Below are 19,017 nucleotides of genomic sequence, written 5' to 3' on the forward strand. Positions count from 1 at the left end.
TTGGGTTGTTGTTTAAAATGGAAAACGAGACACAACACTTGCATAATCCGGAGCAAAATCCTTGCTTAAAGGCACTAGCAGTGGTTGATAAGAAGAAAAAAAATGTTCACTTCGCAAATTCAGATTCCCCCAGCTTATAGGAACACTTTAACAGGCTTTTCAGTCATAAGCTCGCTTATCAAGCTCCAATCCTCTAAAACTCTCGAGGACTTTGCTGTCAAGTGCAAAATTTACATGTCCAATTAAGCTGTTACACACAGCAGCAATATTTCTTTACGCCATTAAAGTCTGGACATATGCTTGTACCATTCCTTCTTCTATGTCAAAAAAGATCTGCACTTTCCAAGTGCTCGCTCCAGTTTGCCTCTCTGTAATTGAAGAACAAGCCTCCACTTTTTATGCACAGATACTATGCCAAATTATTGTCTCCATAAACAGTTTATGGCCACACTTCACTGGATGCACAAGGTTTATTATTAGCTGGCAGTTTGCTGGTTGGCAGCATGGAGAGAGAGTGAAAAATGCAAACACAAAACAGTCGGAGTGGGAAAAGAAACTTGACAGTCAGTCAGGGCAATTTATCATTCTGTCAAACTTCACTGACTGCTGCAGCAGAGCTATCTACGGTGCAAAAAAATCCCTGCCCCCCACTCTAAAATGGTTGATTGTTGAAAGGAAAAAGGCCAAAAACATCAAACCTACAAGGAAGACATTGTCACTTTAGAGGCATTGCGTCTGTTTAACCTCATTCCAAGAAAAGCTACAAATGTCCACCAAAATGACGTGAAACCAAATTCTTGTGCTGAGGATATAATCCAGCAAATCAACTGTGTATAAGAAACACATTGAGTAAATTATGAGCTGTAAAAATCACATACAATCACAAACCAAAGACAACAAAGCTTCCATGCAGAGTTGACTTTGCACAGGTGACCAAGCATAACCCTTCCATGTTTCTCAATTTCTTTCTGTATCTGTGGAACAAATTGTTCTCTTATATGTTTTGTAAACCTTTTTAAATCAGGGCCATTTTTTTTCCTTTCTTTCAAACATAAAAGTGGAGTTCAACTCATCTTGCTGTTGGCTTTTGGTAGCAATAGGAGGATGAAGTGCATCACTACATCTTCTTCTGACACTTTCTGCTTGCTGTTCTCAGCCTCACAAACGGTTCACACCAAATGTAACGTGGCAGTGCCATTTGTGTGTGTGTGTGTTTTGTTTTTTGTTGCTTCTGCCAGATGTGGACATCTTGATTTGTGTAGCGTGTTGTGTTGGTAAACAAGAAGAGCAGCAGGACAGAGTTTGCGAGCACCTATATAACCAAATTTTGTGTTAACTTTTAGGGGTACGTTTTCTCTATTTTACTCTATTTTACAGCTGCACAAAAAAGCAAACAAGAGAAATATCTTATACTTGTCATAAAGCACAACTCATACACACCACAGAGCAATGCAGCCTATAGTTCAACAACATTTGAACTCATACACTGGTTAAATGTTACAAATAATCACAGAATCTGTATCTAGAAAATTGTTCTTTTAGACAACAATATGACATGTTTATCAATGGATAAAAACTTACCAAACTTTGCTGACCATAAAAGTTAAGCTTCAACACTAATCCAGTATCTAGGACTGTCTTTACATGCTTCAACACCCTTCTTTTTAAAACTGAGGTTTTAATCTGTCTGAGATTGATGAATAACTTTACAAAACTGCATTTATGACTGCAAATACCCAGAAAGTTATTCCCTTTATTAATATAGTAATTACCTTGTGTATCCATTAGAAATTAAAGTCCTAGTTTTAGAGTTCAGTTTAGTTCACTAAAGGCCTGTTACTATTTGATGGATCAATTAAAACCACAGAAAAGCATTTCTTTGTGCTTTGATTATTGCCTGCACACTGGTTAGGGTGGAATATTCTGTATATCCACAAGAGTTAATGGAATTCCACCAATGGATAATTAGCCTATTACAACCTTGCAGTTGTACTACGTCTTTTGGACAAATCACCCTTACTTCAACTGACTCAAAGATCCCATGGCAAATAGCTTCTTGTCTGATGTGCTAGGAGACACTTTGTGATTACACTGAGTCGCGGGCCCTTTCATTTGACCAGCATATCATTGCCTTCCCTGGCACACTTCAAAGTGTGGACACTTCAAAGTAGAATGAGTGACTGCCACTTAGACTCCGAGGATGGCTCTTTTGATCATCTTTTTGAAAACTCCCCTAACGTAATCAGGGCTAGCGCACCAGAGAGAGGGGATTTGACAGCCATAAGATAAATGCAGTCACCCTCACAGCGATCAGATAAGCACTGCATGCTCTAATCCATTAATATGAAAATGAGGGAGGCCTAGAAGTGGCTGGGTGGGGGCTTTGCAGTAACAGTTAAATGCTTTGGGATGAGTCTTCTAAGCAAAGATTCAGGGTTTAACAATTTAATTACGTGTCTGTGTCCAATAATAATAATAATAATAATAATAATAATAATAATAATACAATACAGATATAATTTGTAATGCACACCAGAAGATAGAGTAACACCTTCCTAAGTAGGATTATAATTTCAACCTTCATCTAACTGATGAAAGTTGATTTTTTTTTTAAGCTCTTCATCAAAATGCTTGATTTATTGGCATAAGCAAGTAACAATTTTTAGTAATTTTTAAGGAATTTTTAGATTGAATATGGTAGCATATCCTCTGTTACAAAGTGTAAACAACAAAAAAAAAAACACCTGCTTTTATGAATAGACCCCCTCAGGTGTTTTTATTGATACTGCGATGATTCTATCATGACTCCGTCTATCTGTTATTGAATCCTTTGTCTTTTACGTTCATTTCTATGCAATATGACCTGCATTACGCTCCCCTTTTTTATAAAATCTTTGATTGATCCTGTGTACGCTTCCTCATTTCCACTCCCTGTTCATCCATCAAGCCATCTATCTATCCATCCATCCATTTATCCCACCAGCCATTCATTACCGTATGTTAGTGGTGAAGTGAACTCACCTAATGGGGTTATGTGTCTCCAGGAAATGGTTGGCTCAGGTTTCCCACTGCCTGTGCAGATGAGCGACACATTGCTGCCCTCGTTTACCGTGATGTCAGAGGAAATGTCATATATCTTAGGAGGAACTGCAAAACAAGGTAAAAAATAGCAACAGAAATTATTAAATTGCAACTTTCAATTCAGGCACTAATGTTATCTGTATATAAAACTCCATCAGAAGGAAGTTCTGCTGAACATATTTATGGTAAGAAAAGAAACATGTTTAAGGTTTGAGTCAATAAATACATTCAGGGCTCAAATGTTCCCTCTCTTTACTGTATGTGAAAATCAAACAGGGTCCTCTATATTCACACTGTGATTCAGTCTGACAATGGCAACATGGTAAATATTCACTGTAGGGGGAAGGCTTGATTTTCCCCTTGCCAATCACTTGTAATCAGCCTCTCTGGTAACATTTTCAGGTTACATGAGCCTCTGCACAACTATAATGGGTTAAGCAAGCTTACAAAGACTACAGGCATAAAACGTGCCTTGAAAAAAAAAAAGAAAAGATAAAAGACTAGGCCATTATTTTTGTAACAGGACACCTAAGGGTTCTATTTCCATTTTAAAAGACAACATAAGCAAGTTGCCTTTAATTAACCAGAGATAAAGCAAAAAAAAAAAAACACAAAAAAACTTTTTTTGCTGAGAGAGTAACTATTTAACTATATTCTCCTGTATTAACACTAGTTTACTAGTTTGCTGAGAAAAATGCATTCAGATAGTTTAGTTAATTAAATAAACTTAAGATCAAAGATAAGAATATACATAATGTTGAGTTGGGACTCTGCCTTCCCTGCCTTAAAACTCAACTCACTGAGCTCTTGTTCTGCATTAGAATCAATTATGGATTGATGAAGAAATTGTAAAAGATGTGCATAAACACACAGTGACAATGTGATGTGGTAGCCATGTTTGAGATAAAGACAAACTGCCTCATTAGCAAAACAGTTTTATTCTAAATAGTCATAATGGCTCAGTCTAAATGAGATCAATACTCCTAAACACAGACCCTGTTTTCCAAATTTCAGATAAGTTTTAATACCAGAGAATGGAAATCTGTCAAACTAAAGCAGCTATTATGTAAGAGAGAAAGATAAACCACAAGACTTCAGCTAGTTTAAAGATGTCTTTCTCATGTAATGTGTTAAATAGCTATTGAAGAGGATCATGAAGTGATTTTATTGGTGATCAGTGTCTTACATACAGCAGATAGAAGTCAGAGCTATCTTAGTTTGAAAAATAAGGGAGAAATTCTCACGGTGGGTCAATCTAAGAACATAAACTTCAAACTTTCCCAGCAGTTTAAGCAAACTATATTTATTATTTTTACACCTTGCCAATTTGCAATCAGCAGCAACACCTATGTTGCTATGCTAAACATTATACACTTTAATTTTGCTCTCATTAGTTATGACCTGGGTGGCACAGTGGCATAGTGGTTAGAGCTGTTGCCTCCCAGCAAGAAGGTTGCAGGTTCGCTTCCCGGCCTGAGGCCTTTCTGGGTGGAGTTTGCATGTTCTCCCTGTGAACACGTGGGTTTACTCCGGGTACTCCGGTTTCCTCCCACAGACCAAAAACATGCATGTTAGGTTAATNAATTGATGACTCTAAAATTGTCCCTAGGTGTGAGTGACAGTGTGAATGGTTGTTTGTCTCGTTCGTCTATATGTGGCCCTGCGATGGACTTGCGACCTGTCCAGGGTGTCCCCCGCCTCTCGCACAGTGACTGCTGGGGATAGGCACCAGCGACCCGGAATGGAGAAGTGGTTAAAGAAAATGGATGGATGGATGGATAGTTATGACCCATTACTTTTCTGCTCAAACCCCAAAACAACAACTACAAGAAAGCAAAATCTGCAGTTAGAATTATTTTGAGTTTGAGTTGTCTTAAATGTAAAAAAAGGTACTTTTACTTAGGCTCTGTTCTGACTAGTAACCCAGATTAAAAACAACAACAACAACAAAAAACTTTAACCACTTGACTTTACAACATGTTCATTGGCCCGTCTTTATTCAAACCATATTTTGTGTTGGTCTCAAAAGTCAATATGACCAAAGGCTGGAAGATAATTTAAAACTTTGTTTCATAACATGTAATGCAATTCTTCATCAGTCTGATGTTTAATTTAAGGTCATTAAGCTCCACACTGTAACTCTTTGTAAATTTGACACAGGAGTCCTGTTTCTCTTACAAGTTTGTGTCTGCTTCGAGGACAAGTTGAACTCATCTAAAATAATAAATGTGAGGACTTGGTTTATTTGCATTTACCTTATGAGCAGATGCATTATAACAGATCATGAGCAGTAATTAAGCCATTCACCTGCTTAGTCTGAATGGCCCTCTTGTCTCTCGAGAAGCTACTCATACCAACTAAACCAAAGCTTTTTATTTCACTCAACAGAAACTGATTGAAACCTAAAACCAGGGAATGTTTCAGGTGTGTTAAAAGCTGCATATATCAAATTTTAAAACAAGCCCAAAAAGTAAGTATATGAGAAAAAGACGTGATCTTTTTCTATAGAGGGCAGCTCATCAGCAGTCCCTGCTGGACATCACTTACAATCATAATTGGCAAGTTTTAAGCCACTTAAATCCTCTTGGAGCTTTGATGTTAAAAGCTTCGGTATTTAGGCTGCTGGAAACACAGAGACACATGCAGCCACCCACAAAGGCATTTAAACACATTTCACTAAACACACATGCAGGGGCATGTGCACGGTGGTGCACACTCATACAGGCTTATGAGCCACTATTTTAATCTGCTAGATTTGAATCTCTGAGGGAGCTTTTCTGCACTGGACTGTGCTATACAGTAATGGATTCTCAGTCATCTGGGTCCAACTATTCTACTCTCTGATCCCGCCCTGATGCCTGCTAAAAAAAAAAAGGAATAACAACAAAGGAAAAGTTGATTCAACATTTTCCAAAGTTCCTCTTTAGTAGCAGCAACATTTTTTCAGTCACGTGGTTTTCTTTGTCATTGAACTCTGCACTTTCACTAAATCCCTCATCATTTGCTCAAATTCACTCTATTGTGAGGTACAAAACAGGATTTAGCAAAGAGCCCACAGGAAGAAAAAAAAAGGGCCTGTTAAACTGCAGTTTTTATTCTTCAAATATGTTCTCAAGTTTAAAATGGGTTGCCAATAACAATACAAAAGTTAACAGATTTGAAAGTTGTTGGGTTTTTTTTTTATTCTCAGATGAAACGATTGCTTAAACAAACAAAAAAAACCCTCTAAATACTCGAACAACAATTACTGGTTAATACATTTCTTCTCTGTGTACAAGTGTTTGTCACCTGTTTGCAACTGCATTGATTTTATGCGTGTGAGTATTATTTATTATTGATCTATTGTTAAGTTTTGTTTGCTTTAGAATATTTGTGTTTTGTTCTTGTTAATCAAGAATTCTTAGAGTTTGAAAAAGCCTAATCAGGGACAAGGACTGCAAATTTATCACAGGCTATAAAGAGGAGTGTAGTCTATCAGTGCAAGAAACCTTCAGACCAATAATAATAATAATAATAATAATAGTATAGGAGACATGTAGGCTTGTTTGAGTAATTGCTTTAGTTGAGGCTCTGAGTTAAACAAGATACAGCGAGTTAAACATACCCTTCTCCAACCAGCTGTCCTTCCACCAGCTGTCCTTTTATATCTGACTAACCTTAGCTGCATGTGGCTGATTCTATTCCTGCTTTCTAATGCTACCCTGCAAGGCATTTCCTGTCACTTCTGGGTGGAGCTTTATTCAGCATCCAGGATAAAGCATTCATATGCCCCTGTTTCCATAGTAGGAAAGTGCTGTACTGAGGTCCCTGCAGCTGTTTGTGTATTCCTCGAGCCAAACCTTTACACTTAAATCACAAGATATTTGGACAAGAGAAGAAGACAGAAATGCTCATGCTAACAAGCAACTAAAAACTAATCAGTCTGCTATAACCTAACCACATTTGTGTACCAAAATTGACAAAAAAACCTAAATATAACATGGTGCATTATTAAAAGCATCTCCTAACTGGAGCCTCAGAATCAAACTGATTCATGATTGGCTCCTCACCAACATAAGCCACACTGACACCGGAACGTCAGTGAAAACATTCCCAGCACTGGCGCTTTCTGTGCTGTTTTGTGTGTCGGGGTGTAGGAGTCTTTTTTGATCAACACATCTGGATCTAAATTAGATTAACGTGGAGGACCTACAGTGGAAGAGGGCCGGAGGTTATGTTGAATCTAGGTTATTGGTTGTCAGAGTCCTGTGTTTACTTGCTGTAGGACCCCGGTGTTGACACATCTCCTCAGTGTCTGATAGCACAAAATTGAAAATGTTGGCCATCTACTGATCCTATCTCCCGTTGGCAGGGACTGAGCGCTTTTCAAAGGTTTAGATGAACAGGACTCTGTTTTTCAGTTTAAGCTTGTAGCACTTTTCTTTCTGTCTTTTTTTTTACAGGACAACTGGGTCAGGAAAACAGACTCAAATGAAAAAATAAATAGGTAATCAAACTTCAGACAATGTATTCTTAAAACCTTTTTTATACTGTAGAAAAAGGGATGTGATGTGAATGACTGGGGAATGTCTTATGCACCCATCAATCCATCACCATAAGTGTTTTGTTTCATTTCTTCAAAATTCAGTTCTAGAAATGGACACCTGCTACCTGACGCTAATAAATGTTCATGTTGTAAACTTTTGCTCTTTTAGGGTATTTTTAATTATTATTTTTTGTGTAAATTAAGAAACAAAACATGACTTTACTTACATTAAATATTGCAAGTGTTTGGTGTTTCTCATTTAAAGAAAAATATCCTAAATAAAGTATTGCGTTTTATATGTGGATGTTTTGCAGCTACATTAGTACAAACAGATTATGAACTTTGCTGCTAAAGTGCCCACAGAGAGGAAACATAATACTGAGGATGTATTGGGGTTGCTATTTGGTAAACTTACACAGCAATAAGTCCAAATGCAACATTGACCACTGAGAAAATCAAAAGTTACCCATTATTGTTGAGCTTTATGTGCACAACTGCTTACTCAAGATCCTCTTAATCATTAAAGTTATTGCTTATTTAGCTGAAAATTGTTTATAATAATGAAACATTAATTAGTGTCAACACAGCTAAAACAGATGGTAACAATAAAGGCCGGTAATGTCAGAAAATGGGGTTAAGGTCTATCATCATCAGCCTGATGAAGAGACAAGAAATATTATGAAGTAAAAATATACATTTTACATTCTTTCACACTAATGAAGAATCTCCAACATCTTTGACTTAAGTTGTATGTCTAAAACAAAAGTCTATCTGGACAAAATGAAAGCAGACAAGCATTTACATTTGAGACAATGTTTTCTTTAATCTAAAAATAATATCCTGGACTTCAGGCAGTATATCTGGCAGTTGCAAACATCTGAAAATGTCTGACTTGCACTTTAAAGTGTAAAAGTAAATGCCTTGATTCAATCAACCATCACCAAAGAATTTTAGTGTGCTTCAGATCAACATATTTATTTAATATTCACAGACTTACAGATACCTTTGACCAAACAAGCTTAAACAATTTAATTCCCTAAATATAGAAACTAATGTCAGAATTTTGATGTAGTCTAAAATTCTTTGCAAAAATAAATGAGTCTAGAAAGTCTTTGCTGATAATTGATTAAAGTAAGCAATTGTATACAGATTATAAACAATTACCAAAAGCTGTAAAAAGCCCTTAGGATGTTGTTAGAATCCTCAGCAGATAAATCTTTGGTTTTAGTGAGCAGTAAGCTCACAGGGTCCATTACTGACTTATTTAGTTTTTATTGGAATGCTTCTGAGATGTCTGTCTTCTCTTTTACACCTTCTCCTTTTAGTTCAATTTAGTTCAGAGCTGTGACTCACTCTTTTAAGAGGACATAACCCCTCCCACAATACCTACACACACAGCTTGTTGTCTCCTTTCCATGCTAATTCATTAATGATAGTCTGATTGTCATGTTTGCATATTCCTCTCTAATTTCCCTTCTCCAGCCCTGCAGGAGGCTCAGTAAGTGAGCTGCCACAGCTGATCTGGGTGGCATCATCTCCTTCATGGAAGATGCCTCAAGTGAATAAATACAGCCCTAATGACGCCACCTTGAATTACAAAAATGCTTAGAGCTGCAGTATCAACATGCAGGGATTTTCTTCAGCGGCTACAGAGTGGGATGCACACGATTGGTCTCTTCTATAAATCCTGACAGGCCTCTCCTGGAGTACTTTTGCCTCCAAATTGCAGGACCCCCATTACTGGCTAAACCCACTGCCATTAAACTTTCCAATTAGAGCAGTGAAGGAAAGTATGGCAGCTGGTTGTAGTATATGGTCATGTGGGCTAGCAGCTACAGGAGATGAGAGGGAACAAGAGAAAGAGAGGTAAATATGGGAAAAGAGAGCCATTCTCTAGTTTCACCCATGTGCACAATGAAATGGACAAATGTGTTGTGAATGGCCCCAAAATATTTTCTGTCCAAAGAATATCTGATGTTATGGTTTTATTAAAACACAGACGTTTAGCAACCTGAGGACAGATATTCTCTTATCAGCATCATGCAGCACCGTTGAATCGGATTAAAAGGTGTTTTGAATTTCATTTTTTTAAAGCTTTGCTTGATGCAGTGAAGAAATTCAAGGATAAAATTTCCCAAAAGCTCATCACAAAACTAAAATTACTAAAGTTTCCCCACACTGCAGGTTACTGAGATGACACTAATACAGATGGATTATGATTAAACTGTAAAATAAACCAGTGTTTCTGGGGTTTAATATAAACCTCTGTAATGAGACAGTCACCACACAGATTTTCCTACAGGTTTTCAATTCCCTCTCCTCGCAGCATGCAGCAAAAAAGAACAAACTTCAAGTCTGTTAATTAGGTGTCAGACACGGAAACTAAACATAAACAGTGACAGATAATATTACTCAAAGGGATTAACTTCATTTGCAGTGTCATAAACCAGGCACAGTTAATTTGGAGTACTTAACTTTGGGCGAAGTTTATCCAAGTAGCAAGATGCATTTCTCAATATTGGATCACCACTTCAGACAAAAACTCATAATTTTGGGGGCTAAGGAGGCCTTGACCCCCCCAAAGTTGTCTGCTTTTTCATGAAAAAGATGCTGACTTTGTTAAGTCATCATTTCTTAAGACTTTTGAGCCTAGTTTATTAAATGTAAAGATGATTTTTAAGGTAGGTAACATGAAATGTACACTGGGGATAGAACAGATGAAGTGTGTTTATGTCTGTATCTGCACGTTTGGTGCACGCTCATGTGCCTGTTGTACCTGCTTTCACACAAATGACAAATCGTACTTGACTTCCTGCTTATAAACTTTAAAGTCACTCTTGTTGCATGCGCTACTTCACCTGCTGCGCCTCTTGAAACGTTATTAAACAGATTAATCTCAATTTTTCATAGAACCGCACACAAGCATACACCAATAATAAAAAGCAATAAAACTGTTCAAGGAAAAAAACTATGTTTTCTATTTCTTTCCATTTATTTCCACCCAGAAGCAACAGAGGAGATGGACTATGGGATGGAATGGCAGGGCAAAGACATAAAACCTCATCAGCCCTTATTGCTTGTCTTATTTTGGCATCTCTTCATATTGGAGGATCTCCTCGTGGCTAAGAGGAGGGTAGGTTAATAAAGAATTGAGATTTAAAGAGTTGTAGCAGACAGCAAATGGCTAAAGCCACAAATAGATTCCTGGCAAGTGCACATTAGCTGATGAACATTATTCCGTAATGATATCATTATGCATGATGAATCCAGTGATTTACCCACTAATGTACTGCAGGAATTTGAAATTCGCCCAAGGGACCAATGAGTGTGTGATAGTGTTGGAAAACTGGTATAGGTTTCTAATTTTTTGTATGTATGGCACTGCACTGACTTGCTGTGCAGTCACTGGGTCTTTGATGCAAACATATGTTGAATGAAGTGCTACATGGGATTCTTTTCGCTGTGAGTTTCTGTGTGTTAGTGTGTGTTCAGGTGTGGCCTTGTTGCGTGACCCCAGAGTTATATTTTCCTCTCAATTTATTTTACTGGCCTACTTTTTGGCTTTGAGGCAGAATTCCTCTCTGTGACAGAAACAAACGTGACCCCAATACTGTGGCAACCATCATGTACTAGCACAGTAATGATAGTCTTGGACATTTATACCACAAGCCTCAAACACGCTCCCACAAAAGTTCATGAGTCATACAGTGAAACATTTGTTCGAGGCTTTAATGTCTGCTAAAGCCTTCTGAATAACCATGCATCACAAAATTGAACATGTAAGCATTACAACACTAGTCAAAGTGTTTGACACTAGTCAAACTAGCTCATTATAATCAGATATTTTAGCTTTTGTGCACTGATAAGGAGCTGACCCAGTGAGGGTTAGAGCTGCATGTTAGCCTCTGTTGACATTTTACTCGTTTGGCTACAAGAGGTCAGCGTTATCTTTAGCACTTATTAGCACATGTTGATGGTAACGTTGGAAAGATAAACACTTGTTCCATCATTTGGAAAATGTCTGTGTACATTTTCAGTCATACAGGACTCTGTAAACCCTAAGAGGCAATTGGAATTATTTTCTTTTAGCTGAAGACATTTTAATTCATTTTAATAAATGCTGCTATCTGCAAACCACAGTCACAGATCCACATTCAGTCTTTTCTGCATCAATTTAAATATTGTTATCGTAAATGTCCTAAAAGCGCCGTGATTTAATCTTGAAGGTGTATCGCCCCCTACTTCTCGATGAAACAATAATTTGCAGACAAGCTAACAAACATGCTAGGCACGAGCTTTGCATCTCGCAAAAATCTATGGACGTTATGGGCATCGTAAGTGTTCAACTTGTACTAACCATCAGTTTTTGATAATATTCCTGTCGTGACCTAATGATGCAAAAATAACACGCTTCCACAAATGCCAAAACCAATACACGAGATGAGTAATTGCCAGCGAGGTTAATGATGCGCAAAGCTTGATTATAAAGTCCTTGTTAACAATTTCATGCACTTCTGTGGGAATTCAAAAATTAAGGGAAATCAATTGATGAAAATGAACTTTTCATAATACCTTGTGAGAGGCAATTAATCTTCAATAGGAGAGTAGCGCTGGGCATGCGGCTCAAAGATAAGCTATCTAATTTATTCATGCTAATCAGCATCTTTCAACCATAGCATCTTGCTTACAAACAAAATTTCTCTACATGGGGCACTCACTTTTCACTCTCAAGGGTGATCATTGCTTTTTCAATTAGCTACACAATGTGTGCTTAATAGGCACAGAAACAGAAAAGCCTTTTTCAAACTCTTTTTAGTCATAAGGAGAGACTAAGACAGTTGCAGGGCTTGCTGCTTGCCAAGTACAAAATATCAGCTTGTGACCAAATGACCCTTGCTATTGGTGATTCTCTGCATCTCAAGTTTTAGTCCACGTGTCAGGAGTGCATGGCTGTGTGTGTGTGAGCTGAGCTGGATAATTTGATGTGAGGATACAGAGCTTCGTCTCCATCTGTCACTGGGACTTGATGCAGCCGTAAAGGTCAGAGTTCAAACTTTAGAACCTGGGTCGTGATTAATGGGGAGAAAGCAGTTGGCAGCCAGCAGACACACGCTTCGCTCAGTCATAGGAGAGGAGCTCGGCTCTCAGTGGGTGTTTGGATCTGCTCTTTACCGGCCCTTTGCTCATCAATTTGTCATGCTGCAGACATGTTTTGCATCAAAAGAGATTACAGTCTGTTTTTGGTACCAGTTACAAGATTTATGGTTAGGTTAGCTTTTTATATAACCTTCTTTTTTTAAAATTTAATTTTAAAATATAGGATGAAAACCAACCCCAATGGTATTTATCCAGTTTCTGGAAAATTAAATTTAAGGGATCTAGTGAGCGTTTTTGGTCACAACTGCCATATTTTCCTAAGTGTTTTTGTTAGTTCTCACGAGTGCCTTTTCATATTTGCCAAAATCTTCACATTCTCTCATTTGGGTTTCTAGAAGATCATCTTAAGACCAGTGCTCTATGTCCTGTCTTAATTCGTCCTCTGCACTTGAAATATTTATATGAATTTATGATTCATTTATGTGTTGCAAAAGAATCTTCCACAGGAGCATGAATTAGAGGAAAAAGTTCTGTAGAATGAGGATCTGAGCAAGTTTCGTGCAATGCTCTTCTCTTTCTGTCTCCGTCCTGATTTATTTGTCTCATTGGTGAGTCATTAGTCCTTGGTTCATGTGCTAAAGAGGGTAAGTGATTATTCTGATAATGTGTGTGTGTGTGTGTGTGTGTGTGTGTGATATGTTTGTCTGTGTAAGCAGTAAAAGTGTTTGCATAAAGCACATATTTTGTGTCAGTTTCCACATTTATACTAAAATGTTGCCCTGTATATTCACTGCTGGCCCCATGGGCTGGTGGAGGGAAGGATTTGGACTCAACAACAAATAGGTACAACAGGGTAATTCACAGCTCCTGAGGCCTTTCTAAAGGCCAAAGTCATGAATATTCAACATTAGCTCATTATTAAAAATTCTCAACGGCTTCGCAGAATACAGATGTCAGTTCTTGCAATTTGTTTACAGTGTTACTCTGATGCTCATTACTCTGATCTTTTTTTAAAATAATAAGGTGTCCTTGATTTGCCCGTTTTTTTATGTGTGATAATACATCCTGTGTCGTGCTATTCTGATTCAGTGAATAAAAGTGACTGCTGGACTTTAAGAAAGCAGGTAACCTGATTCTAATACAGCTAAAAGTAAAAAAAAAGAAGCAGAAGGAGGAGGGAAATCTCTGGTGCCCATCCTGCTCTTTTATTACACAATGGGTAACAGATAGATTTCTAAGCTGAGACAAGCGGGCGACTCCCTGCTGCTGGTGGTCAGTCTGCATCTGGGGTGATGTATGCAAGAGTGCTGAAGGGCCAGGGAGTGCAACCTGTGATATTTATCCTCCCAATTAAGGCCAGTGTATCTCTGAGACGTCTGCCAGTGCCTCACCTCCAGGAAATCTGTTTCACAGCCTCGGCTGATGAGGGTTGCATTGTATGATAAACAAAGCCTCGGGCGCCCACTGTTCTTGGATCCACATGAAGAAGTGAGAGAACCCACGTTTCAGTTGTGGTTTACACCTCTGAGAACCAACTGTTTAACACCACAAAAGCCAAGGGCTCACACCACAGACTGGTGAAGAATCTGAATATAGATTGTTCACACACTCAGGCTGGCTGTTACAGTTTAAATCATTGCCAGAAAATCTCAATTAATAAAATACCTGAGTGACTAATGTTGGCATCTACTAAAATTTAATAATAAACATTGTGACCATTGTGAACTTGAATAAGATGAGGGTTAAAAGTTAAGTGTGTGGGTTGAGATGATATCTGGCAGCACAAATCAGAAGCTGCAATGAAAAAAATAACCCCTAGGCCAACTATTTAAAATGAGTGTTGATCTAAATTGTTTATTCTAAAGAAAAATCCCTGAAAAGCAGATCTGCACTAATTAAACCATAGTTACATATTCTGTTGTGTTTCTGCCAGTAGATTAATCTAAAGGTTATGCATTTGAACACAATCAGGGCCTCTGTCAAAGATAACTGCAATTAAAAACATTTTTATTGACTTTTTTGTGTTTCAATTCATGTACAACGGAGCCTTGACAAATTACTCCAGAAAAGTTGGAAAAGAGCAACAAATACCTACTGCAGTTGTTTGAGTTTGAGTTTTATCAAAGCAACATTTAAAACAACATATGAGCGAGAACACATAATCAATACTTGTGTTTGGTATAATAAAAAAGACACTAAGCCTGTAAATATTTTTCACACCTATTATATTTAGTTTCCGAATAAGTGTTGGTCTTTTTAAATCCTTTGGCTATTTATTCATGTTTTTAAGGGTGCCGCTGCCTTCATATCGACCAAAGAAAAGAATTTCAAAGCACCACATGAAACATTCATTTTAATTAACTTTCCAAAGGTTTACTTTGAAAGAACAGCTGTTATCTGTTCTTACATTAAATTAAAATCTACCCTCTACACACCAGTCTTACACAGAAAGGAACAATTATTTATTTTATAGAAAAACAAAATTGCAGTTATTTTATTTATTTAGATAAAACTAGTGTTTTTAACTTTGAACTTGCTGCCCTAAATTTTGGGGTTATTTCAGACTTTTCACCATTCCTAAAATTACACGCAGCAGTAAAATCAACCAGGACAATCAGACGTTTGTACTGAGAATAAATATGCCATAGACATGAATAAAGCAGTAGAAAACGACACTAAATAAAAACAGACAGTCTGTGAGTAAGTTTGACAATTTACACTTAAATTGCAAATAAATAAAACTAACATTTTCTTGCTGAAATTTTACAACATATGTTTACCCACAAGAGCAATTCACTCTGGTAAGCTGAATGCATATAGAGCATGCCTATGGAGTTTGTGATTTAAACAACACAGTGAAAATGTAAAACATAATAAAATATTCAACACAACATCAAGTACTGCTGGCATGGGGAAAAAGCTACGGCAAAATATAGCTGGAAGCAGTAATGAAGGGGCCAAGCAGTTCACAAGAGCACAGTCACCACTTTATTGTTCAAAGCGTGGCCGTTATAACCTGTAGAGAAGAAAGGAGCGGCGTTTAATTTCGGGAGCCCTTTCAGGTAGGATGTGTTGAATTATTACACCAAGTTTGGTGTCAAAATACAGCATTTGGTGCAGCTATGGTTATTGGTGGAGAGTTTGTCTTCCAGCGGAAAGACAAGAGGACAAATCGTTCGAACCTTAAATCTGTCACATGTCAAAGTGTCCTTGGGCATAACTTTGCCTTTGATGTGCGACTCTAGAAAAAAAAAGAAGGCTGCAGAGCATAAATAAAATGTGCGTACATAATTAGAAATGCCATAAATGGTTTATTTGTAAATGAGTATTGTTAACAAGGCAACCGTAAAGGGCTTTGTAGTGCTTAAATAAGGCTAAAAAGTGTTTTATAAGTGTAGGCCATTTGGCGTTTATTACTGAAAACACTTTTTATCTGATGTCTTTGTTACTATTTTCAATTAGCTGCAATGAAAAGTAGTTAAAAAATGATATTACTTTTAATAGCATTTGTGAAGGTTAATCTGAATATCATCGTAGCCATTTCTGATGAAGACTGAAGGAACAGTCACATTAAAAAAAATGCTGTTTTAATAGAATCCAAAATAGCAGTTGCATCAATTAGACAATCTTGAGACACTGACATTGGACTGACCATGAAACCCCAACCAATACTTATTTTTTCTTTTAACTTAAAGGATTCAGGCTAACGTATTGATAGATAACCTACTAAGGGTCAAGTGCATGATCAAACTATGCATTAACTCAAGTTCCCGAGTTAATGCATAGTTTGATTCTGATGGATTAAGTTATTGTTGAGATATGACCTCAATCCTTCTGAACAGCTAAACCTCGTTTAGCTATAAAGCTGAGGATGTGGACCAGATCAGCTTAAATGAATCACACAAATGGGAAGAAAACAGAATTTTTCTTCACCAAGAAAATCAGCTTTCAGTCTAGATCACAAATGGATTTCCATCACCTTTCAGCTCAAGACTGACTCCCAAACATTGTTAAACTATGCAGCTTACACTTACTGACATGGCACGGATAATATCCCAATGATGCAGCCAAAGTTTCTGAACCTCCTTTGCTGTGCTTTTAATTTGTTCCTGCCACGTATTCACAAGTATCGGCAAGTTGAAAAAAAGAGAAGAACAGTTCAAGTGGAACAACACTCCTAAATCCTACTTGGTTTAGAACAATTCTGCTGCCATAATCCCAAGCTCCTTTTGATGCAGTGCTATAAACATGCATTTCAAGGATCAAAGTATAAAAATCCCTTTGGATTTCACAGCGAGTAAATTAGGTCCAGAATCAACGTGCACAGAGTAGTCAACCAGTCCCGAAAAGATCACTGTGGCATTTTAGCCATGCTGATATAAGAAAAATGGATATTAAAAAGTGTGCAACATACATATATTCATGCATTTCAATTGCCACTGTTTTCCCTGGGAAAGACTATTCCAAAGGCCCGGACAGAAAAGGCTCAGGTTCGTCTGCACTCAGGCTGTATCTGTTCCCTCTCTAGAGAAGAGAGACGTGAGAGCCGAGTGGCTGACCTTTGTCCTTACTCATTTTAATTAACCAGAGCTAATATCAGCTATTTCCATGATGAGAAAGCACATTAATGTGCAAACACACAGTCACTCCCCCACACACCACCACCACCACCACACACACACACACTCACACATACATTTAGTGATGCATGCAAGTGCAAACACATTACAAAGGCTAAAAAATTACAGAGGCTAAGATTAGAAATCAACAAACTCTCTCTCTCTTTCTGTCTTTCCCTCACACACACACACACACACTCACATATGACAATGATTAGTGGCTAACTAAATGTCAGGGGGCATAATAGCAAATCTGTTCCTCTAAACACGCTCATATTCTCTCTACTCTTCCCTTGCAGTACCAGTGGCAGAACGCATTGTTTAAATGCATTATTATTCATCTGAGACTGTTGATACACAATTATTTTAGCTCTTCTCGCGGCACACAAACATCCTTTCACACATTCAGTCATAAGGAGCAATTGCTGCAGTATTTTCATAGTCTGTTATTTTGTTTTTTTCCACTTTCATACTAAATTAAGACACAGTTACACAACTACTTATCTTTCTTCCAAAACTAGGGAAAGCTCAATAATATCAACATAATTATCCCATTATTCTTCATTTGTCAATTCAATTTTCAAAAGTTAATGATATGAATCAATTTTGAGCAGAAAACGCTCTAAATGAAGCTATAACAGCGTCTTGATTATTTCTTAGTCATGTTTCATGTTTCGAGATACATTTACAAAAAGTCTGTTTCAAAACCCCCAAAATGTTCTTTCTTGTTGCTCCTGTGATTCACCGGTTTCTGCAAGCTGTCAGTTGCGTAAGATGGTCCAAAAAGGGAAAAGCCCCCGAACCTTCGCTGTAAAAACAAAACTGGCAGTTTACACACTCTTTCGGTGGCAAAAATATAGAAAAGTCGTGTCTCGGCTACCAGAGAAGCCCAAATCATCACTGGTTTTTAAGGTAACACTGCTTTCAAACACTTTTACAACAAGCTACAAGAATCGGCTTGTCACTGAGGCAGAAAACCCAGTAAATCACCAAGCTAACATTAGCTTCTTAAGCTTTCAACATTAATTTACAAGGCAGAAAATAAGTTTATTTCAGTGTAATGATAACTTTACTTTTGTCATATGAAATAAGCTAGTATTGAATTTGTGTTGCTGTTTAGTTCAAAAATGGCCTCTGATGTTTTAGCCGACAGTGTTGCCTACTAACACACTTGCCCATGTGCACGAACAAGTTTCAATCCAAGCTGGTTACTACAGCTAATTGACTTAAAAAAAACAGCTATAACTCTGTCAGTTTTGCAAGTAATGTGCAAAAATGTGGTTTGGTAGTAGCTGAGTGCCATCCCAAACACATACTCTAATCACTAACAGATCATGCAAGATTTTTTTCCAACACCTTGATATGCATTCTCTACACGAATGTTACTGCACTTTCATTAAAGCAAGCAATTTCGTGCAATTTATTTATTTGTTGTTGTTGTTGTTTTGACGCCACAATACAGTGAATTTGTAGTATTTTAGCATACGGTTATCATATCATCAGAATCTCATGTCGGCCCATGTGTAGTCATGTGAAATGATATCTTATCACATTTCAGTTTGACAATTCATGGAATCCTGCCCCTGATGTTGTAAAATATTCTCTATCAGATCACAACCTGTACAAGCCATGCTATTCCAAGGGGGCTGTCATTACATCTCAGAAGGTTGCGATGTGGAGGTGTAAGAGGAAAGT

The 19,017-nt window shown here is 37.5% G+C and overlaps 1 protein-coding gene across 2 annotated transcripts in view; it reads right to left on the minus strand.

Moving 5' to 3' along the window:
• Positions 1-19,017, minus strand: part of negr1 (neuronal growth regulator 1) — a 134,525-nt gene that overhangs the window by 68,471 nt on the left and 47,037 nt on the right. For both annotated transcript variants that reach the window (XM_017413509.3, XM_017413510.3), the window contains exon 3: positions 3,022-3,147. In XM_017413509.3, coding sequence (XP_017268998.1) covers positions 3,022-3,147 — 126 coding nt within the window. The remainder of the gene's footprint in view (positions 1-3,021; positions 3,148-19,017) is intronic.

Source organism: Kryptolebias marmoratus, linkage group LG24, assembly GCF_001649575.2.
Source record: "Kryptolebias marmoratus isolate JLee-2015 linkage group LG24, ASM164957v2, whole genome shotgun sequence".
Taxonomy (NCBI): domain Eukaryota; kingdom Metazoa; phylum Chordata; class Actinopteri; order Cyprinodontiformes; family Rivulidae; genus Kryptolebias; species Kryptolebias marmoratus.